The following is a 24,451-nucleotide window of genomic DNA, read 5'->3' as shown; positions in this document are numbered from 1 at the left end:
TAATAGCTTATCAGATGTGTGTGTGTAGGCATTAGACCTAGGGAATAAATTCAGTATGCAGGCCTGAACTCTGATGCTGAGTTTGTGCTTTTCTAGCTTAATGCCAATGCTATGGCTTGCTGAAATTCAAATGGGTTTTCTTCTTCCAGAAATGGAAGCAGAGGAATCCTTATATTATAGAAGTGGCTGCAATTTAAAATCTGTCATTGAGTATGTACTAAATAGATTTTACTTTAAAGAAGCACTTCTGTTGGATGACATAGAGTGTTACCATGCTGTGAAGCCTTGGCTTGAGTAATTTTACTTGTAGAAGAGTAGGGCAATATGTCAGTCTTGTTATGGTTGGCTGAAATTAATCTATGGGAAATTATCTAGGCAGTTCAGCTGGTTCCTCTGGATAAAATAAGGACTGAGTTGGAGAGGTTTGAAAACTTGAATTCCTGTCTCTTCTCAGATAAAGCCAGCAGCAATATCTGAATAACTGTGACCATTAGAGTTGAGGAACTGCAGGGTGCTTTTGAATTTTTTGACTGAAGGGTGCTAAACAAAGGTTTTCTCTTAGCTGAGAGTGTACAGGTGGTGCATTTATAATTACTCCTTTCTAGATTAGAGCACTTAATCACTGACAGTTTGCTTATATGGCTTTTATGAACGACCTCAGGGCATGCAAGTCAGCTGAGGATGTCTCTTGGAACTGTACAGGTGCTGGACTGAGTACAAAATGAAAGGTGGGAAAATTGAAGGGTGGTAGAGAGGAGGAGCAGCTCACATGACTGTGACTATGGTAAATAGAAGTCTGTTCTGATAAAAGTCATTGTAGTTGCAGTCAAGTCTTTATTTCATTGCAGTGGATATACACAGATAATTTTGAGTTTGGATTTCTTCCCTTTGGCTTTTGTTGCTATTCTCTTCAATGTACTTTCATTTTCAAAAGCTTGGAATTCATGTAGCACAGATTCAGTTTCATAAATGAGGTCCAGTGCTGTGAAAGGTTGTGAAATTTTGCCACTCCGGAGTTCTGGCTTGTTGACTGGACTCCAGGCCTGGCCACGTGGAACTTGTGCTTCTTCTCTTGCAGCTGTTTAGCAAGAGCAAATACTGCAGACTTAAATTTTCAAAAGCATTCCTTAACTTTGGCTGCAGCCCTTCAATATTTACCTTCAGGGTCTTTAGCCAGACCGGTGTACAAAATTCCATTGTTTTTGTTTATACCCACTGCCTACTTTGACAGCTGGGGCTACTTGCATCAAATAGTTTAATCTCAAAACAGCCCTGGGGGTTGTATTTGAAGTCCGTTGATGAAAACGTTGTTATGCTTTGTGGAGCTATTCAAGAGGTGACTACAGTAGCAAGTGGTTACCCTTAAAGCGTGAATATTTTCTAAAGAATGTGGTCTGTCTGCTCATGTTTCACCTGTCATTTACTTACACTTCTCCCATACCTTTCCATACAAAAGGCAGATTGAAACATTCAGGGGCCAGGCACCATTGTCTCTTTTCTAATTGTTACGTACTTGTTACGGCCAGCTGGGCTGAAAAGCCAGGAGTGAGAAGAAGAATAGCCAACGCTGAGTGCAGAAAGGAAACCCTGCAATAGCTAATATTCTGCTGCCATGAGCAAACCATAAACAGGGGTATAGTGAGGGGTCTTATACAACTGTCTGGTTGCAAACGAAGTTACTTCACCTAGAGGTTTGATTCTCCAAGGGTGAAATATTCACAGTATATTAAAAATGCAAAAAGGCTTCTGGCTGATAGACAACCCTTGTATTTGAAGATCTGTGCCACAAGATGAATGACTCTGACACCTGTGATATGTCATGGTCTTGTATTATTTCAGGTTCTGAAAGGCTTTAGGTTTAAGGGTGTTTATGGAGAAAGCTAGAAAATCTGTAAGGGAATTTAAATCTATGGATCAGAAATTGATTGATTTTTGAAATAGAATCTCTTTTGAATCTAGATTTAAAAATTAGGGTTTAGATAAGAATATTGACTCTGTGTTTTTAAAGAGCCATAATATAAATGCTAAGCAGTGGTTAGTTCTAGTAACATAGCTTCTAAAGGACTTTAATAAAAATCATGGCTGAAATTCTCTCCAAAGTTCTATGGGAGATAGAGCAGGTTAATTGTCTTGTTGTGAGTACGCTGTAGACTTGCCTGCCTGAACAGTCTTTTGGCTTGAATCCCACTGTTTTAACTGTTCTCCTTTTCCCCATGTATCCCTGCACCTTGCTCTGCATTACAGGATCCTTGTGGTCTTCATGTTATGTGTGGATGTATTGCTTTTCTAGCTAGTGAAGGAAAAGATAGAGAATGGAAATGTTTTCCTACTGTATGTCCTTGACCTCTGTAACTGTCATTTAACTCAGGTTATCTACCTTAATTAAAATGTTGAGTAATGTAGTATAAAAAAAAAAAACAACAGTGGATTGCTATCTGTAGGACACTTCTGCTGTTTTTATTTCCTTGCTTTGTAGGAGATGGGACAAATCTGAGAGGTACTCCAGAACTATTGATTGCAAAGTTAATTATTACTTCCCTCTGGGGAAATCTCTGCAGCCCACAGAGTAACACCTGGATGAACTGCCCTGAGAGTTGTCACAGTACTCATCTGTAGGTTAAGGTCTCCCCTGCATGGCCAGTATCAGCCTCTGGGAATCAGATGGGATACTGGGTTAAGTGAACCTTAGGCCTGACCCAGCAGAGTAATTTTTACTTTCTTCTTTACTGGAAAACAATTTCTGTGCTCTAATTGTCACATCTCGGGCAGTAACTGGAGGCTTGAGTGTAGGGGGAAGGTTTTTGAGTGCTTTTATACATGCATTGGAAGAGAAACAGGGAAGAAAAAAGGTTTGGAAAAAATAGCTTGAAATGTCATTTAGTTTTCTGACTAACTACAGAATCAGTCAGGTTTCCCTTCTTGTATCTCTCTCTCTGTTCCTGAATTACATTCTCAGTTTGCAGATCATTCTTGTTCGTGTTAAAAATGGTGATACTCGTTCACCTTTTCTGATTTTTGTTTCTCTACCCTTTTATTTCTCCTTATTCCTTAGCATCATGCTTGTACTCATATTTCCCTTATTGTGGTTCTTTCAGTCTCTCTTGCCAGTGGTGAACATGCAGTAAAACTTCAGTTGTTACTGGTTTTATAGTCTTCAGTCTCTTTTAAATTAGCTACATATTTTCTTACTCTTTTTTATTACATAGGGAAATAAGTAAAATGTGCCTTGACACTGGGGAATAAACAATACATATACCAAAACTAATTTGTCAACAAGTTTAGATTTTGCTATGGTGATGTGTCACACCATAAACCTTACACAATACTTCTTATTTACTTTACACTCCACACCTACTGAAACAGACTCAATTTTTCTCTTGAGAAAGCTTGACATATTATAAAAAAAACAGTTCTGTGTTAAATTCTGGATTTTTTTATCAACTTAATATTAGTACTACTTACATAAAAGGTTAAGAGTCTTCTTGCCAGGACTTACTAAGCTTTTGCTGTTGTAACAGGGGTATTGTGATGTAAATATATCCAGTATATCATTATGATAGTGGAAATACACATGAGCTGTTGGGGGTGATAATAGGGTAGAGATGAAAAGCTAGTCATTTGGAATTTAGAAAAATAAGTCTGTATCTTGAATAGTAAAAAAAGAATAGTGAGAAAATACACACTTCACAGCCTCTCTGAGCAACCTAACAGTGAAAGAAGCTGTTTTGCTAAAATATGAACATACATTGACCTGTATCCAATCTTCAAAGCCAATAAAATGCTCTTGAATGTCCACAACAAATTTATTTTGTAAAAATAAACCTGATTTACACATTTTTTCAAATGGGTTCTGAAAAAGAATAACCAAAACGGAGAATTCAGTGTATGTTGACTATCTTTGATCAGTGGCATGATGTGCATAAGTAAGAAGACATTGGTAGTGGCCTGTCTTGCAAATTAAGAAATTACTTCAACTAGAACTTTTATGACTCTACCCTTACAGCTTGGCGTATGTTTTCATATTCAGTTACTATGTGGAAGGTGTTGACAGAAAATGAAATTTTAATTTTATACACAGCCAACAAATCTTAATAGTGGCCTGATTTTTAGTAATGAGACCTCAGCAAAATATGTATGTCACCAGGGGGAAAAACATTCATCAGTCTGGAAAAATCCCTAAACCTGTTCATCAGCCACCTGTCTTAAATTGCTCCTCCTTTTCCAAGAGAGAATTTTTGTTGCTTTCTGAAGCCACTCTAATTGAAAATGACACTTACTCAATTAGGAAGAAGTGATATTCCCAACTAGACAACTGTGCATGAATATCAAATCCACACTTGTTCATAATCCATCAAATTAAATATTCAGTTATTGTAGAATAATTAACCTGAAAAATTAATATTCTCACCGAAACTTCATGAGCAAAAAAACCTAGACTAGTAATTTTTAAGAACAGTCAAATTTCAGATGGAATTGAGCAAGCAATTTTTTTAACCTTTGCTGAGCTGTTTGTTGTACCTCTTGACTTTGATTGCAGCAATAGCTGTATAGTCTGTGCTGTATATATGCAGTGTGCTTATTGTTTGGAAATAAGACTAAAACTCTAATAGCTAACAGATATATATATTCTTGTCATGTTCCAGCTGTCACATGTATTTAACCTGCAGAAAGAGAACTTGGAAAAATTATTGTGTGAGGTGCTTTTGCGTGTGTGCGTGTGTGTGTCCCCAGGGACTTTGCACTCTTTTTCTTCTTCAACATAATGAAAAAAGAGGCTGTCTGATTTAAAGTAGCTCTAAGACTGGGACTTGCAGAATTTATAGGGGCAGGTTTTTATCTTGGTTGATTCGTCACCACATCTGTACCTGAGTGTTTTTGTCAATTGTTTTTATACTAGGTCTTTTGATTTGTGCTGGTAGTAACAAAAAAGGAATTATTTAGCGTATTGAAATAATAATTCCTTCCCCTGTGATCTGTGTAGATTTCTGTGAGGGTAGTCTTTAGGTTTCCATTCATTAAAAAAAAAAAAAAAGGCAAAGGAGGAAGCAGGAATATCTGAAATTAAAAACTCAGGTCTTTGTTCTTAGAGACACAGAAAGAAGTTCACAAAGACTCACAAAGACATTTTTTAAAAACATTATTATTTTAACCTTTCAGACTTTGAAGAGAGTAGCTTGTGCACTGCAGCCAGTAAGAAAGAAATATTTTTCATAGAACTTGACTGCAGTGCACTGGAGCTAATGAACAAACCCATTAGCTAAACTGGGTTCAAAGTTTCACTTAGTCTTTTCATAGTAACCCAGTTGCTTGTCTTTAATTTTGCAGTCAAAATCAAGAGAGGGGTGAATATTTAACCAGTTATTTCACAATAAGCTTATCAATGTTTGTGATTTAACTATTATTTTTTTAAAACTAGACGTTCCCTGAAAATTCTGCTGCTCCTCAGGTTATTTTCTTTGAGATTTTTCTGAAATTTGAGTTTCATGATAATCATATGATTCATAATTGAAGGGCTGATGAACAGGAACAATAGTGTTATGGAATATGGGATGAAGTACAGCAGCCACTTTAATTTTAGTGTATCTTTCAAGGTCTATACATCTACTCACATGGGTGCCACATCTCATTCATCTGGACAGCCTTGCCCGTCCACCACTCTCACACATGAGCATGTACATCTCTACTTTGCATGATCCACCCCACAGCTGATGTTTTGCACTAATATTAGCAGTCAGGGTTCTGCAATGAAGTTCCCAGAGTGTGCACAGGAGAGAAAAGCACTAAGATCACTTCCTTTCAGTTTTTGAGGAGTATGGCTGTGTTTTTCCTGAGATAAGGGCCAGAGGTCACTGTCAAAAAGGTATTTTCATTTACTCAAAAGTCAAAACTCTTGTGTACCTTAAAGATAAATTCCAGCAGACAAGAGGCATGTATAATCTTTACATGAGTTTATTGAGCTGTCTCACTGATACTCCTTTACTTTATGCTTGCTGAATTTATCTTGCAGTACAGCTGTAGTGCCTTCTTACTGCCAGTAGTTCAGAGCTGGTTAGCTAAAACACATCAATAACTGGCAACAAAAAAACACTTATTTGAGTAGTCGGATTAGGAAGCTGGGGTGGTGCAGTTTACAGTTTACAGCAACATGAAAATCTCTCTTGTGTCTCTTTCTTTCAGAAAGTACCTCTGAGCCTGATTCACGAATAACATATACTCTACAGAATTACTTGAACAATGACTATAAATACAGAACACATAATTTGCAGTGGATTTCAGGTAATTAATTTCTACGTACAGCATGAATGTGAAGAAAATGTACTACCTTTAGTAAACACTATCTTCATGCTTAGGTAACTGCTGTATCATGAAAAAAGGTTAAATTATTTATTGGTGCCATTTAAAGAAAAGTGTGTAGCCCAAATAGGTTTTCTCCCCTTAGATACATGTTTCTGTTCATGGCAAGCTGTATTCTCCTACAGCTGAAAGAGCATACTTAACTTCTGTGGTTTTTTGGTATGAAGTGTGTTGGTGTCTTGTGATTGATGAGGGTATCAGGGAACAGGAGGATACAGGGAGCTTTTCCTTTTGAATGTGTCTAGTGCCCCAAGGGAAAGAGATGCCAAGAAGGTGGAGTACTTCATTTTGTGAACATTCTTGTGCTATACGCTTACTTTCATTACAGAAGTGGGAAACAAAACACTGACCAGATTTTAATTTTTTTTTTCCTGCTTAAAAACAAAAAGGGAATAGAGAAGTTTTGTGGTTTATTAGAAGCTCTCTTGTTCTTCCAGGAAATCAGTATCTTCACAAAGCAGCTAATGGGGACATCCTACTTGTTGATGCTGACACTGGAACATCCTCAGTAATCTTGGCGAATACAACATTAGTACGTTGACTTGTATATAATATATGCAGATGTTGGGAAAGGTATTGAATTTAACATTTTATTCTGTGTATTTCTTTGGAACCAGTGCTTTATGTGTTCTTTTTGCCCTTTGTTAACAGGATAGATACAAGGCAACCACGGCTCTATTGTCTTCTAACCAAAAGTTTGCTCTTCTGCAGTACAGCTATACAAAGGTACAAGTGCACTTCGCTTCTCTCAGGATGAAGCTGGGAAATAAAGTTTTCGGAACAACTGAGTGAAAAGGTGGTCTTGAAAGTAAGGGTGGCAGAGACTGAGAGAATGTGAGACAAATGCAAAAGGGTGGATGTGTGAGAGGATGTCTGCAGGGGAACAGTGAAGCTAAGCAGGTAGGAAGAGGAGAGGAGAGACTGATGTAGTCTGTGAGCATGGTGGAAGAGATATGACTGCCTGAGAAAAGAATATGGATAAAAAGTGAGAGAGATGTCATAAGGAAAATGAGGCTGGATCTGTGCATCTGGGGAGACAATCTAGAAGAGTACATAGGCATGACTGTCCAAGGAGTTGTGTGGGTAGGGAGAAGTGATGAGTAGATATGCTTGTATGCATAGGCTTGTGCATATATGCTGTATATATATATATAGTTGTTACATTGTAGTAGACATAAGAGTTGAAAAATTAAGGTGAATTAAAAGTAGCATGTGCTTATAAGAGAAGGCTGTCCTCTTGTGCTTAGAGTGGACTTGGATGTCCACACTTATGTTCCCTGCTGTCAGCAAGCATGTGAAAAACCTCCAGCACAATGGGCTCATCCTAGGTTCCTGCTGAAACATGCAACAAAGGTCAACCTAGGCTTATGCCAGCTGGCATGAAGACCTGGCTCTGTGTGCCACTTGAGGACAGTTACAGAAACCTAATGAAGGTGATAATTTGCCCTACAGCTTGTGCACTGAGAAGCTAGTAACTTTTTGTTATTTCCTTTTTTGCTTTCTGGAGGGTTACCTGTTTTGGTTGTAAGAAGTTCAGTACTGACTTGTGTAGTGTACAGATACTTGAGCACAGTGCACTGAGCTCTGTCTACATAGTCTGGCTTGGCAGTCCAGGAGTGCCTCTCACACTGTGCTAACCATGATCCCTGCACTCAGCACTGTTTTGCAGTTTTACCTTCCTTGCTAGGTACTACCAAGCTAGTTACCGTTCATCTTTCTGAATTGTTTAGAATTGTTTGACTTTTTACTGCATCATTAGTGGCCACACAATGCCTTATATTTTTTCAGCCACCCTAGACATTCCCACTACTCAGGAGTCATTGCTCTACCGTATTTTATTTATTGCAGTTGTAGGGGTTAATTTTAATGCTGAAGCAAGATATTCGAACCTTTATGTAATTAGGTGATTGAAAGTTATGTTGTTACTAATCTTTATTGCAAGAAAACAAAGTAACAAAATGAATAATGAGGATGTAGACACTTCTTATGTAATAGCCATCTGGTTGTGTAGTACTGTTATTGTTTTATATCTTCATACAAATCTTGAGGAACTATCGTAGAAGGTAGCATTATTGTAGCATGTCAACACATTGGGATAAATCAAACCTCTTCAGCCCCACATAGTGAACACATTTAAATGTGTCTACATTATCATTTTTCTCTGTAAGTGCCCACAGTGTGACACAAGTTCAAGAAGCAGGTTTCTGGGATAAAGTCTTTATTTCTGGGACAATATGAATGGGAATGGGTCACCCCAGAACAGGAGAAACTACAGAAATACTCCTGGGACTTGTGAGGACTACTAAACACCAAGATGCCAAGTTAGAAAATACAGCATGGAACACCAGACAGAAAACAACAAGTGTGCCAGTAAGGCAGAAGGAGGAGGATTAACTGTGCATAGCTACATGGCAGACTATTGCAGCTACAAGGATTTCTGAAAATCTGGAGCCTCTCTGGCCTTTTTATCTCTGTCCTTAATCAGTCAGTGGCCTCTGTCATAGTATTTCAGTGATGAGCCCAGAGGAGTGGTGATTCTTTAGTCTTGTCTTAAATGTACAGAGATCTGTTACCCTTGTACGTTCATTGTGTTCTGTCTGTTACACAAAAGCATGAGAGGGGTTTCAGAGGTAATTCAAAGTGAAAGAGGTGTGGATCCTGGTAAAAATTATTTTCTTAATATTAAAATAATTCTTTTGCAGTTGTGGAGGCATTCCTATACAGCTTCATATCACATCTATGATTTCAACAGCAGGTCAGTAATTTTTGCGCATGAGATGTGGTTTTACCGTTATTTTGCAATGAAATGACATTTCACTGACTTGTCTTAGCTGCATTTTGTTTTTGTTTTTCCAGTTCTATCTTGGATGACAGACTACTACATAATGATACACAGTATATATCCTGGTCACCTGTTGGTCAGAAACTGGTTAGTAAGGATAAGTGCGAACAGTCTTTTCTGTATACATGAATGGAAGCTCACATTGTACACTCCCTTGAGGTTTGGGGACTTTCCTGCTGCTAGATGAGGTAGCTGAACTAGTTTCCAAGCTGACTACTGACACTGGAAAGATTCCAAAATCCCTCTGTGTTTTATGTTGTTCTTTAATGAAAAAATATTCCAGAAAGTAGTAGAGGCCCCAGTAGTCACAAAATGCTCAGGAACTTCATGTTTTTACAGTTGCAGACAGTAGCTCATCCCTTTCAAAGGCAGCAGCCTTACAATTGTCTACTTACTCATCACTGTTATTTTTATGTCCTGATTACACCATAAGCAATGCATGTAACAGGGATTAAAAGATCAAAATCTCTCTTGAACTCTTTCCCACTGCCCTTGTCTTCCTCCTCTCCTTCCGAATCCATTGCAGTCATGACAGCCCCTGTGTTTGCAAGGCTTGGCATTCCCTGTGGTGAGTGTTGAATCTGACTGAAGATGTGTCACAGGAGATTGTGGTGTTTATTTATTCTTATTGCTTGTAGTAGAGGGATTATAGAGCCCAACCACAGAAGCAAAGGATGTTGGTAAGAGCTTTCTGGACCACAGAGCAAAGCTCTGGAACAACATTGTGCTCATCAGTTGTCAGAGAGGAAGAACAGGGTTGGTTAGAGAGGCACAGACGTGCCAAAAACCAGAGTAGTTCTGAGCACTGCTGAAGAAGTGCACCATCTTTGCAGATCCACTAGCAATGCTGTGACCCCCATCAATGTTTTACCAAAGTACTGGTAGTTTTCCTTGAAAGACACATTTATCACAAGTGATTGGGTTTTGCATCTAGGCCTAAAGTTAGGTTGCTACATGTGATTTGTATTAGTCATTCAAGTTTGTTAAGTATTGATGATGTTTGGTGAAGAGCAACTTTTAAAGACAGTTTTTGACAGTTGATGTAAAAATAAGTTTCCCACTAGATATGGCAAAGGAAGGATGCGGGATTTACTGTGACAGTAATTGTAATGACGATGTTTTGCAGGCATATGTTTGGAATAATAATATTTATATAAAAGCTTCACCAACAGAAGAACCTGTGCAAATCACTACAAATGGAGCAGAAAATAAAATTTTCAATGGAATACCAGATTGGGTTTATGAAGGTAATTATATCAAGGATAATTTACTTTGCATGATGATGTAAAAACTTTGTTTTATATTAGCAATTTTATTATAACTTGTTTCTTAGAATTCGAAAGTTCAAAATTATCTCAGTTTGGATTTTAACAGAAGCATGGCATCTTTACCGAGGTTAATACCTGGCTAGTGTGAGGATCCCAGAACTGAAATGAGTTTGCCTAACTTGCAGTGTATCACTGGTAATCATAGTGTGTGAATTAGCTTCACACAACAGATTATAAGCATTGATCTAATATCTCATTTCAGAACCCCAACAAACAGTCTGTTTTGGTATATGAGTGTAGTTTAAAAAAAATCCTATTTAAAACTAATGAGAACAGTACCTAGTATAGAAGAGCCAATTTATCAATTATAACTTAAACACATTTGCATCTCTTTCAGAGGAAATGTTTGGCACCCATTCTGCTCTGTGGTGGTCTCCAAATGGGGATTTTATGGCATATGCAACATTTAATGATACAGAAGTTCCTGTTATAGAGTATTCCTTTTATTCTGAGGACACCTTGCAGTATCCAAAGACCATTAGAATCCCATATCCCAAGGTCTGTGTTATTTCTTGAATGTGGTTGTTCTGCAGTTTCATTAAGAGAGTAGTCTCATTTAATCTCTTTCTGTTAATGAAAATATTGTCTGTCTCTCCTCAACAGCTTGCTGTGATTACTCTTTCTGAAGTCAACAGCATCTGGCAATGTTAAAGTATTTTATTATCTCTATGGGAAAGCAAAAAGCAAAAGAAAAACCTCCTATGATACAAGGTTTTGTTGTTTCACCAGAAATTTTTGAGGTAGCAAGTAGTTTTTGAGATAAAAAAATCACTTGGGGAGTTGAAGCTGGTATAAAGCATTTGGCAGATGTAAATTGTGGAGGGTTTCATGTTTAATACCAGATTTACCCAAGTGAAGTTACTTGACATTACACTGGATTTTGATGTAGCGGAGTGATGCAGCAATGCACTAAAGAGACAAGTTCAAATTATACTGAGAGTACAATAATCAATTGCTCAATTGATACGAGTGTTTGTCTGGTGTAAAAGCTGACCTGCAGTCCTCTTTGTGCCAAGTTCAGTTTTCTCTGCAGCAGCTGTGGTCAGTCACTCCCTACCCTTCCTGAAGCTGCAGGAGCATATGGCCTTTGCCTTTCCCCTTGAGGTCACTGATGCTCACAGTGAGCTGCTGGTCTCACTGATGGCTGCAGATGCTTTACCCTGAACGTGGTGGCTCTGAGCAGATAGGTGTGGAATGAACCACCAATTAAATTGCATGTTTTATTACAAACACCTTTTGTTTGGAGGTAGGTCAACTACAGCTACCTAACTGTTAGGATGAGGACTTAGCTACCTAATTTCTAGAGAAGCCCGTACTTGACGCAGTTATATCGCTGTCAGTACCTTTTAGCACTACATTAAAAACAGTGAGATACATGCTGCAGCCACAGCTTTGATTGTGGTACAGGCAGCTATTGCATGATCATTTAGTATAAGGTATCCGTTTCCATGAAGAAGCACTTTTCTGTCTGCTATTAGCAGTGGATTTGATTCACTGTTAGGTACTGTGTGTGGAATGTGGATTTGGGATACAGTCAAATGCTCCTTTGGATACAGCAAGCCCTGTGTAGTTACAGATCTTTCTAAATGTAGTAGAATTTCTTATCTAGAAATATGTAACTAATGCTTTCATGTATTAAAAAAAAAAAACAACAACACGTCAAAAACAGAGGATAATTTATGTATTCATATTAAGAATGGCATTTAGGAATTTGTCTTTTCACATATTTGAAGTTGGCTTGTTCTACCTGACTGTCTATAGTAATTTCTTCATCTATAGTTTCAAATACTTATTTCACTGAGAATATTCTCTCTTCAAAAATACAATGACAAATTTTATTTTTAGGCAGGAGCTACAAATCCAACTGTGCGATTCTTCATTGTGGATACCAGATCTCTTCCTGCTGTCAGCTCTGCTGAAATTTCCCCACCTGCAGAAATAAAATCAGGGTAAGAAATTTTGGCTAAATGTTTGCTTGTTTCTTTTGGTGGGAGAGGAGGAGCTTTTATGTGTGACCACCCTGTGTTAATTGTATATGGCAGTTTTTCCCAGTCATGCGGCTCTTGGAGCAACAAGATTTACCAGAGAAAATCTGCACAGAGATTATCCTCCTAGTGATTATATATAGATGGCATATTCCATGTATGTTATATTCAGAATGTGACAAGTTCTTGGCTCATCACATTCAGTGGAGTCTAACTATGGTGAAGTCATTTCACAGTACAACTTTAATATGAGCAAGTTTTGGTATAATCAAATTATAATATATGTATTCCAATTCAATGAGGGGGGAGAGGGGAGAACCCAAAAAAACACCCCAAAGTTTTAATGGGAAGTGAAGATTTTATTTTATTGGAAGCAGACTCATTGTTAAGGCAAGGTATCATGGTTGTCTTCAGATTTATACTTAAAATGTTTGTTTTCTTTGGAAACATGCTGAAAAACGGCACCTTGCACAGTAAATGAAAAAATGTATTTCTCAAAATGCCACTGGAAATGCACAACATGATATAAATGTATTTTGTAAAGAGCAGCTAAATTGATTTAAAATGCATGCACACAGAACTTGCTATTCCACATCCTGAGCTTTGTTTTTTCTTTTTAACAGTATTGTGGAAAGTTTTAAGAGGTTTGCACTAACAAATATGATGGGTATGGAAGCACAGGTTATACTGGTAAACATGAGGAAAAAAAGAGGTCTGTTAGTGAGTGCATAAAACCAGCATTTTGTACATGGTGGCCAAAAAGCTATAACAGGAATATCAGTGCTATTCTGTTTTCAGTCCTTACCACAGTGTAACTAGCATGTCTGTGTTAACTGAAGTATTCAAGTTTTTATGAATATATTGTTCTTTATCCTTTCTCTACAGTAACACTGCATTAGCTAGAGGTTATATAGCTGTTGTGCATTGTTTTTGCCAGAATTTCAGGGCCTCAGAATTACAAGCCCTTTATATTTCAGTCCATTCTGGTTAAGATCTCTGCTGTCTCAGAGTTACGTTTTAACTTTTGTTAAGACCTGATGAAAGCTGAACAATGCAGCTGTGTGACCAGGGGAGAAAAAACATTATCTGCTTTACAGCCTTGTATGCATCTGGCTAACACAGGCCTGAGTTACATGGACTTAATCCATTCTTAAATTAATGTAACACTATGTAGATCAGGATTAATAGAAAGATAAAGATAAATCAAGTCTTGAATGAAGAGTGCAGGGATCAAAACTTACTTTTTCTCCCCATGGCTGATCCAAATAATGGTTAAGCTTCAGCATGTGTCCTGCATGTGTAGCCAGAACAAGCCTTCTGCAAGAGCAAAAGTACATGAGTAGTAAAAGGCAAGTGATGTGAAATGTTGCTGTCGGGTAGTTTTGTTCCTGTAAGCACCAAGTAATGAAAACTTGCGCCACTGTATATATATTTATACCATTGTATGACAGGAAAGGTTATTTTTTGTGGTGGAAAACTCTATTTTTACTACCTTGGATTTAAATTCTGAGTAAAACTAAGTTTAAATTGGTGGCATACCTCATCCCACTTGCCTGGGTGGGAATTTTGAGGAGCAGCGCCCCTGCAAATGGATTTCCATTGCAGCACAATCCAGAACTTGTCGTTTGTGCAGCAGTTGGAACCCCACATTTGAAGGGGACACAGTGCTCTTCAGATTCAGAGGAAAAGTTTTATTTGTCAAGGAAAGCGACCAAAATCTGGCATGGCAGTACTTTGCCACATAAGATAGATGGTAGGTGAAACCTGGCGCTTTTTGCCCAAGTGACCAGTATGAAGTCTGTACAGCATTTAAACACCACTTACAGCATCATGAGTACAAAGGGCTCCTGTTGGCTAACACGAGGATGAAGGCAGTGGATGTTTCTTGCCTGAAATGATCTGTCCTAAAAGTAAGTCACCTTCAGAGTAGGGAGCTCCAGATGTTGATTTCAGGAATATCCTTTCTCAGCAGCTAATGAGGAAGGGCAGTGCAAAACTACTGTCCTCTATACTGGAGTTAATTGCAGCTTAGTTAACATTTCATGGGTTGCTGGAAACTGAAGGTGCATTTCTAGTCTCTGTAAAAACTTTAAAATATTTATTATGTTACAATAACATAATAAATTTTGTTTTACTGTCCATCTTACCTGATTGAGTCTCCAGAATTTTTCACTTCTCTCACTTTGGAGGAACAAAAACTGTAGTGCTAATTCCCTTTCACAAAACAAATGAGACCACTACTACAGGTACATGAAGAACAACAGCTTAATTTTTTTTTCCAAAAAAGCTCCTGCAGAGTGCTTTTAGAATATTATTGGTCTAAAATACACTGAAGTCAGTGACAGTAGCAGTTAAATCACCAACCAGCTTCCCAGTCAAACATGAATATGAAAATAGACCTTTTTTAAACATGATTTCTAAACTGCAATCTAGAAATAAACATGAAAGTGGTCAGTAACCAGTTGACGTATATTTTTAATCCATCCACACTAATTGTAGTGTTTTCCTTTTCTTTTTTTCTCCCCTCTCTTTCTACCCAACAATGATCACAAAGATACTTGCTCTCATCACAAAATTTCCCACACATTTTTGTTAACTAACCTAGGGGGAAAAAAGGAACATGAACTTGGAACTATGTCAAATGTGCAAATTCTGGTTAAAAATGTACACTTGCCTTGGAGGGGAGGGTTGTTTTATTTTAGTTCCTAAGGCTTCCAGGAGATAGAAGAGATCTAAAATAAGAAAAGATGAATACATCTAACAGATCGTAACGGTAAACAAAACCATTAGATTTTTTTTGTGCTTTTTAAAAATTAATAGACAGGAATATTCATTTAAAATATATTTTTTCCAAATTCTTCAGTTGTTCATGACAACTGGTTGGTATTCTGAAGGTGAAAGTAAAATATTCAAATAGTAATGTCTGTTCTTGGTACGATCTCTCTCTCTCCATTTTAACTAGTAGAAATAAATACTAAATTAATGGAAGATATGTATCACTCAAAGATGTTTACAAGCAACCAGTTTCATGCAGCTAAGGATAAAATTCAAAAAATATAAGGCCTATACAATTTAATATTCTGAAGAATATCCTCTAGATGCACATAGTACAAGATTTATCAGCAGTCTGGAGGATCTGCTATTTTATGCATTAGAAGATATTGATCTGGCTGTTAGAATTTAATTGCAGCCTTTCTGGAAGCGGGTGTGTACAAACTAGCTAATTCTTTATTGTATGAATGAAAATAACCAAGGCATTTACTAGCAGCAAAAACAATTGACAAAACCATGGCACAATTAGGTTTGCATCATTGTTTATTGTTGAAGAGTAAATTGAAATGAAAATAGCCAGATGAGTCTCATTCTGTGAATTGCTGGATGCTATTGTATGGGAAGTTATTACAGAAAGGATTTAAAATATCTAATGCTGTTGCTTTTTTCAGTGATCATTATTTGAGTGTTGTAACATGGGTGACAGATGAAAGGATCTGTCTGCAGTGGCTCAGAAGAATTCAGAATTTCTCAGTCCTCACAGTCTGTGACTTTGAAAAGGCTCATGAAAATTGGTCATGTCCACAGGTAAGAAAAATGAGGTGGGAGAATTGCAATGCTTGATAAACGAGACTAGAAAGGGGTAGAGTATCTCTGCATGTTTATCTTTGTAGAAACATAGCCTGATGTAAAATAAACATAATTGTTGTGGGATTGTTTGTTTTTTCTTTCTTAGGAAAAACAGCTTATGGAAAAAAGTACAACGGGCTGGATTGGCAGAGTGAGTGTTCAATTTCTAAAGCTGCCACATGCTAAATAAAACTGATAATTAAGAAGATTCCTTATGAGCCCCTTGCTGGTTGCAGGTCTGATCCATTCACTTGTTGCATTGTACTCGTATAGGAAAAAATGGTCTGCAGTGGAGCCTCTGTGCCACCCCATTCCCAGTGTTAAGCTTTTGTGGGTATGGCATTCTGAACTCCCAGGCTGGACTGACAGTGGACCGTGGGCTGGAGCTGCAACCGTGTCCTCTGTGACTCGTGCAACATGTTCAGCTTGCCAGAGAGCACAGTGCTTCTTCCAGACTCCTTTTTGATTCTGACCTTCTCCTTTGGTAGTGGTAGGTTGGGGAGTGCAGGAACCAGGATGCAGAATTCCCTTTGTGCTAGGGGAGTAGTTGTCAGCTATGCTTGTTTGGCTGCTTGCTAGTCTTCCTGTCAACTCCAGCATCATCTAGGGGATAAAACATATTACAAAGTGTATCCTATAACCTTTGAATTGTATTAGAGGAAAGGCATAGAGGATGCAAGTAATTTTTAGCATTTCAGGTTGTAGCAAATCATTCCAGATTCTCCTTGGGGTTTTATTTATTTATTTATTTTCCCCCCACCAAAAGTATCCATTGGAGAGAAGCAGGGACATGAATCCATATAAGTGTCCAGATTAAAATGTTCATACACTTCTGCCAAACCCATTGCTACTGTCTGGATGGTCCTTTCCAAGCTACTTCTCAGTCCTTTTGTACGTGGTATAGAATAGGCACCTAATGAACTACACAGAAGATCTGGGGGAAGTGAAGCAGAGATGCAAAAGTTCAGACTTGGAGGCAGAAATGAGTTTCAGAGTTTTTTATGAGAACACAGAGTACACTTTCCACTCCCGCATTTTCCACACACTGATTATGCTTTAGTCACTAATTCACTTTTGAAGTCAAAAATGAAAGTTTAAAGAAATGCAGAGAGGGAGGCAACAGCAGGGATGAAATCATCCGCAGTATGAAGATGAGAGATCAACCCACCTGCTGTCAAATTTGATATGGAAAGGAAGGCCTTAACGCTGACACATTTTGCTTCTCTGCAGCAAAGGCTTCACAATTAGACAATGTGATGATCAAGCTGCAGACTTTGTAAACAGTTGTGCAAAATGAGAGGGCAAAATGTGAGTCTGTGCCATTAAACTAGGTTGTTGGTTTTTTGTTTCTTTTAAAGAGACAACCCACATCTTAGGAACTGTTGGAAGAAAAAGATAATCTCGCTGTACAATTCTTGGATTTGAGAAGGGAATGGAAAGTAGGGAGGCTTGAAGAGGGGATAGGAAAGGTATATTTATTCCTTTCTTTTATTCTTTCATACTTTGGGATGATGAAATGACACTTTATGGGATAGTTTTATCTCTGTGAGATATATCTACACAGACATGTATGTATACGCAATTCATGCAAGTGTGTATACAAACTTAAAATTATATATATGTTTAGAATATAGACATACACTTCTCTCTTTGTATATATTTATAGTGGTTTTTTCTTTCTTCTTTTTTTTTTTTTTTTTTTTCAAAAATAGATTTAATCAGAAGTGTTCAGAACAGCCTGTGTTACTGCATAAAAAGGTTCCAGGTCATGAGTTAACTTAGAGCTTGCCAGCAAGACTGCTAAGGGAGTAGCTAACAAAATATTTGCCAGGTTATTTTTTGCAAAAATATTGCTAAGAAAGAAGGAGAGATTATCTGGAGCATATGGGTTAAGGAGACTCAAATTGCTTACTGAGTGACCAGAGGCGAGTCCCTTCATCTTTCTGTTTCACCTTCCATTTAAAAAATGAGTGTAACATCTGAGTGGCATTTGAATGCAATTTAATTGGCTATTGTCAGTGTCAGTTGGCTAATCAACATGTAAGTGTTTTTGGCATTTATCATAGAAATAACTTTGACTTTTTTCAGCTCAATTTCATTCCCCTGTTTTCCTCTACTATGTGGAACACACACAAAAGAGTCAGAAAAAATAATCCATTCACTTCCACCACTCCCAGTTGATAAATGTATAGTTCCTTCATGAAAATATAATTTCAGTTTGTGTTCTCTGGCGTTCTGTAATCACCTAGTAGCTGGCAAAATTTCCTCTTTAAAGCAGCTTAGGTGTTTTGTTTTGTTTTTTTTTAATAAGGGGACATTTTTCACTGTCAAGATAAAAAAAATCAGGAGTTCAAAGAATTTGTTTACAAATATGTGTTTTAAAATGGGAAATTCAAGGAAAACATGTGTTTGCAATGTTTACATTCCTATGGGCTACAGCTGTATTGTTGGTGTTGGACAGAGTGAAACAGTGGCTTCAAAAGTAGATGCATGTATTGTTTCCTAAAATGGTAAGAAACTAGGATCACTTGTAGAACATTCAAGGGAGGTAGGAGGAGACATCAGTCATTGCCAGTCTAATGCTCAGAAAATTCTACTGCTTAAGGAGCAAGAAAATATTTTAAGTGTGTTTACTTTTAGGGTCATGGCTACAGGTTCTACCTACTAAGTCAGCAGGCAAAAAGTTTTGCAATGCATTCAGGGATACATTGTTTTAAATTTAGGATTTTATGTCTCTAAACAGAAGTTTCAATAATTTTGGTTTGGGAGTTTTGTTGTTGGCTTTAATAGACATCTCTCTCCTCTCGTGTTCAAGTTTCAGCCATCTCCCCCTCACTTTGCACCTGACAATGCTACCTACTACAAAATCTTCAGCAATGCAGTAGGTTACAAGCACATCCATTACATAAATGGCTCACAGGTAAGTAATAAGGAGTAGGACAGTCACTGCTGGCTTGTGTTTGTCCTGGTGATTGAGGAACTTCACCTTCTATTTTTTTGTCTTGCCTTTGTTTCCCCTTCAGGCTCCAGTACCTGTTACTTCAGGGAAATGGGAAGTAATCAGTATAGAAGCAGTAACCAATACATTTTTGTAAGTATTGTCATTAAGCTATTATTTACTATCAGGAGGACTTGAAATAAGGGTCTGTGCAAGGAGAGGGAACAAGCCATTTAACTCAATAAAAATCTGATCTAAACATGTAAGATAATCCTTCAAATATTGTAAGGTACTGTAAGCATTTTACCAAAGCTGGTATGTTTTATTTTCTTAGATACTACATTAGTAATGAAAATGGTAGAAAGCCAGGAGGAAGAAATCTTTATAAGTAAGTATTTTTTTCTGCCGTATGAGTAAGCTGTATTTATTAATGAAAGAAAAGTTAAGAATAAGCATTGCAAAATAAAAATATTAGGATGTTTGTAGTGTAATGTGGGATCCTATCTAGTGTATTTAATTAAAATCGGCGTAGGAGTATAAACTGTAAAAACAACTAAAATATTTTTATGCAAATTTAGTTAAGGGAAATTGTTAGAAGAAACAACCAGTCCTCAAGCAACAAACCCCTACAGAAAACCTCTCATGCCTTTTTTTTGCTATCATTATAATTCCAGTATTAAATTAACTCAAAAGTTTACAGACTGCTTAATCTACTTTTTAAGTCAATAAGGTGTTTACTCCTCAATTTTATCGTATTTCATTCCATCATCTTATTTAAAAATCATGTTTGTTTAGCACAGTTTAAAAAAAAAAAAAAGTCTTTTATCTCTGAAATGAAGCTGATCTACTTTGCAGAGTCCTCTTAGAAAGCAGTCAAAATGCTTCTCAATGTGTTAGCTGTGATCTGAATCAAACAAGATGCCAGTATTATTCTGTGTCCTTCAGCAAAGATGCACAGTATTACCAGCTAGATTGTCGTGGTGAGTGTATCTGAAATTAATTGACATAAGCATGACTCACTGATTAGTAGGGTGGGGAAGTTCACTTTGTCAAGACCTTGATATGCAGTGCTTAACAATTATATGTGTTGATACTTTTGAATAAATGCACTGGCAGCAGAAAAACATATTCCCTCTTAGGCTCAAAACCACCTTGACAAAAATTACAGAGATAAACTTCAATAGTTCTATCAGTGGATGTGAAAGAGGTGCAAACCACTCCTGTCCACTGTACAGGGAGCTGCATGGGGAGCTTTGCCTGTAAAAGGAATTTGGAGGGTCTGGAAGCAAGGTGAGCGATAGGCTGGGGAAAGAGAAGTGCTTTGTGTGTGGAAATAAAATTAAGATAGGTGGTGCTGTTCAAACAAAAGCCAGTGAAAATAATAAGTTAAACAGACTAGTCTGTCTCTGACCTTTAAGTGCTTGTGCTAGATAGTATAAATTAATCAGCACATGGGAAAAATAAAATATTCTCCAAAATTTCCCTTAAATCGAAGTATATGTTGTCTTTTTGAGATGTGAAGATCTTCCTTGATCTGTGGACTAGGACCAACAGCAGAAACAAATTTTTTCTGTCAGGTTGTGGAAATGGTTCTTTAAAGAAGATTGCTGTTGTCTCCATGACAAGGCTTAGAGATTTCCAACCTGTGGTCCCCAGCCAATGGGTAGATTTTGCTGAAGAGCGGAAGTTTATTTCTTTACCTCAACAATCATGTGGTTTGCCTGCTAGACAGTCTGAATATTTTTTTTGATCTTGTGGCTTTAGTTTGGACCCTACTAACTTTAAATCCAGTTGTGCAAACTGAAGGGAAATGAGTTCTGAGCTTTTATGATTTACCCACTTCCACTTACTTTACGAGGGTTATGCTTTGAGGCAACGTGCAGACATGGAGGTTTCATGCTCTGTTAACAGGTCCTGGCGTGCCCATATCTACTCTGCACAGAAGCAGTGATGATCGAGGTATGGGATTCTCTTAAAATACTATTTCTGTTGAGCCAGAAAATTGCACTGTGTATTTATTTTAATTTTGTTCTCATTGCTTAGTATAATATTTAATATTTCAGTTCTAAAGGGTAAATTTAATTTCAGATAATTAATATAGTTAAGCAAAGAATAAATTACATAGCTTAGCATAGGTCTATTCATAGTTTATTTAATATTATTTTACATTATGCTATAAAACAGTAAGTAATGTAAGACTTATTTACTGGATAATTGTTCATTTTTTCAGAAACTGCATTTAGATTAAAAACATGGAAACCAGCTTTCTGGTTACTAATATATACTAATATATTAATATACTAATATATACTACAATATAGGAAAACTATATTGTAAACATTGAATTAAAGAGGAAAAAGCAAAACTGAAGTAATTTAAGATGACAATGTAGGTTGCCATAATCTCAGTTTAAATGTCTAAAGTGGTTCATGATTAAAGAACAATGGATTTGAAAAGAATGTATTTAATCTTTGACTCTTACTAACTCTTATTTAGTCCTCAGATACCTGGAAAATAACACTGACCTGGAAAATTCATTGAAAGATATTCAGATGCCTTCAAAAGAAATGGGCACCATTAGTGTAGGTGGATATGGTAAGTTCAAAAACATGTTTTATCTTTCCTCCTTTCACCAAGTGTTTCAAGCTTTTCTGCTGAAAAGCATGACAGAAAAGATGGGTGTAGTGGGGATTATTGCAGTTATTCAGCACTTAAAGCAAGACAAGATCTTTTTTACAGACATCTCCAAACACTTTTTTTTTTTTTCTGAAATCCCAAAATAGTCTCTAAAATATGCTGTCATGTCTTGATGTTTTCATGATGAAGTGGCTCAGCTCCTTTCTTCCTTGATAATTACCTGAAAACCGAAGTCCATAGCACTACATTAAATAAATAAGGGGAACAGAGGGTGGGGCACAAAGCTCCTAAGCATTCTTGAATTTAAATTAAATTATATATTCAAGCAGGTCGTAATTTACAGGTGTCCCTGTGTACCTTTCGGTGAGCGGGTTAGAACAGTGGAGAGGTTCAGTTATTATAAAAAAACGGACACAGGGAAAAGCTTCCGAAGTCATTTAGGCTACATTTCAATAAGATCACCCTTGATTATACATAGGGGAATATTTTGATTGAAGAGTCACATTCTTAAAAGCATATTCATGCTCCAAGATGACATAAACCTCTGAATACAGACAGGAGTCAAATACTAATTAACTAAGGCTGAGGAACATCAGTGAGAGGCCTGGTACCTGTCTAAACTGTTCTTGCTCCAGCCTTTACTACTAGCTTTTCTCTTAATGACAAACTTTCACTTGATAAAATGAATATTCTTAATGGAATTATATTTTACAAACTGTATTGAGATCTGTCGGTCATTGTTAACTGTTCTGTTTGATGCCTCCCTCCTTCCACTGTTACCTTGTATATAAATAACTCCCTTTATCTTTGTGTTTTCTGTCTTTTATTTCTGTCACATTTTTACTAGGGACAAAGATGAAATCTTCCAGGCAAGATGGAGGTTTAAAGATGTTCTTCGTGCTCTCAGTTGTATATTCATCTTTTTATTCCTCTTTGTTCTTACTACTTCATGTCTTCAGGGTAAAAGCTTTTGGGTAAGGGGAATCTATTTTCAATGTCACAAATAGGAGAAATAAATTCATATATGTGGTCCTACCTCAAGTTTCAAGTCTGCTTACAAATTCATGTATGTTATCAAAGAATAAGTCTGCTTTCATGACTATAGATTACACTAAGGATGTAAAAAATTAAAGTTAGTATTTTCATGTGTTCAATTTTGTTCCTTAATTTTTCAGTGTTTTAATGTCTTGCATATTCCTATCTGGACAAATTTCTGTAAGACTTGTGCTCTGGCTACTGCTGTGATGCAGTCCTTCAGCATTGCCTCATGCTTCCTTTGCAGCCTCAGTTCTTTTACAATTAATGAGTGAATAATTGAGCCAATTGGTTTGTAAAACTTACAGGCTATGCATTTAAAACCTTCAGCTAATTTGCAGCCAACTTGGGTGAAAAGAGTAACATGATGGAACCGGAATCGATGTTGCTTGAGAAATAATAGATATTTGGATATGTTTCTGGGGTGTTTTACAAACTGCCATGGAAAGTCTATCTGGCATGTTCAAAATACTTAACATTTCTTTTTAGTGTTGGGAGAGAAAGATGAATAGGGAAATATTTTTGAGCTGGTGTAAGATCTACCACTCTAAGGACTTACCAAGTTTCACATGTAAGCTTTTAATGAAGAATTATATTAGGAGACAGCATGTCAAGTCCCCAAATTTTATTATTGTTATTGTAGGCATTTCATTTCTGCTGGCTTAGCTGTAAAACATAAAGAAAAAAAAATAGATTAGCTATGAATTGTTATCTGTGTATATTAGGACAGTTCAGACAAAACTACTTTTTAATTTTTAGGGGATGACTCAAATATGCTCTTGTTTGAATTGTAATGCGTGTCAGATTATTCACTGGATGTCTGACTTAAGTTGAACTCTCTTCACTTTTAGATCTGTGGTATCAAATGATACTGCCTCCGCATTTCGATGCATCAAAGAAGTACCCTCTGCTCCTTGATGTGTAAGTCTTCAAGTTACATGGCAATGTTGTGTTAATAATCACTTTCATTTACTTAAAATACTCTTAGTAAGACTGGGAAACATGACACTGGCATGTTTTCTAATTACTACTTGAAGTAGTTTTAAGAAGGAATGAAAAAAATGAGGTGTATCCCAATCTGTGATCATAGAATCATAGAATCATAGAATCTTAGGGGTTGGAAGGGACCTCAAAGATCATCTAGTCCAACCCCCCCTGCTAGAGCAGGGTCACCTAGAGCACATCACACAAGAACGCATCCAGGTGGGTTTTGAATGACTCCAGTGAAGGAGATACCTATACCATAACATGATGTAACATTTAACAAGCACATACTTTGCTGGTGGCAGGGAGGCAGATACATTCTGTATCGGGCTTAAATAGTTAGCATTAGCTTGCCACATCCTCTGCTATTGGAGGTCATTAGGAGTAATATTCAATGAAATTAATTTCAGAATGAAAGCCTGAATAAGCTGTGTATCCTAAAGCAGTAGTAAGTGTGACATTGCATTTTCTCTGTGATGTTTGACTGTCAACTGGTGTTGGCAACCTGCATCCTGTGGTCAGGATTGCATTTGCTGGTTTTTCATAAATTCAAGACCATGTGTACATGCTGTTTGGTCCATTCTTCCTTGGGCATTTCTCTTCATGCTGTTGTTTTCTTCTAACTGGAAATTACTGACATTTAGCTATTCATTAAATAGAAATGTTAACCTCCTCTTCTTAGAAAAACCTGACTCCACAAGGAAACTAGCTGTTCATAGTTAGATAC

At 37.1% G+C, this 24,451-nt stretch overlaps 1 protein-coding gene across 3 annotated transcripts in view; it reads left to right on the top strand.

The window, feature by feature from the left end:
- Nucleotides 1-24,451, top strand: part of LOC127386539 (dipeptidyl peptidase 4-like) — a 39,014-nt gene that overhangs the window by 1,417 nt on the left and 13,146 nt on the right. For 2 of the 3 annotated variants that reach the window (XM_051623732.1, XM_051623731.1), the window contains 16 exons: nt 6,178-6,276; nt 7,006-7,080; nt 9,057-9,109; nt 9,211-9,283; nt 10,323-10,443; nt 10,862-11,022; nt 12,370-12,473; nt 15,953-16,088; nt 16,237-16,281; nt 18,946-19,050; nt 19,154-19,221; nt 19,403-19,456; nt 19,924-20,048; nt 20,980-21,027; nt 21,565-21,663; nt 23,592-23,661. In XM_051623732.1, the coding sequence (XP_051479692.1) occupies nt 6,235-6,276; nt 7,006-7,080; nt 9,057-9,109; nt 9,211-9,283; nt 10,323-10,443; nt 10,862-11,022; nt 12,370-12,473; nt 15,953-16,088; nt 16,237-16,281; nt 18,946-19,050; nt 19,154-19,221; nt 19,403-19,456; nt 19,924-20,048; nt 20,980-21,027; nt 21,565-21,663; nt 23,592-23,661 (1,379 nt within the window). In that variant the 5' untranslated portion in view covers nt 6,178-6,234. Of the gene's footprint in view, nt 1-6,177; nt 6,277-6,791; nt 6,887-7,005; nt 7,081-9,056; nt 9,110-9,210; nt 9,284-10,322; nt 10,444-10,861; nt 11,023-12,369; nt 12,474-15,952; nt 16,089-16,236; nt 16,282-18,945; nt 19,051-19,153; nt 19,222-19,402; nt 19,457-19,923; nt 20,049-20,979; nt 21,028-21,564; nt 21,664-23,591; nt 23,662-24,451 lie in introns of all 3 variants that reach the window. The other variant, XM_051623730.1, reaches the window with a different exon arrangement.

This window comes from Apus apus, chromosome 6 (assembly GCF_020740795.1).
Source record: "Apus apus isolate bApuApu2 chromosome 6, bApuApu2.pri.cur, whole genome shotgun sequence".
In the NCBI taxonomy this organism is placed as follows: Eukaryota; Metazoa; Chordata; class Aves; order Apodiformes; family Apodidae; genus Apus; species Apus apus.
Note: the sequence above shows the minus strand (reverse complement) of the source record. Positions and strands in the feature narration are given on the sequence as shown.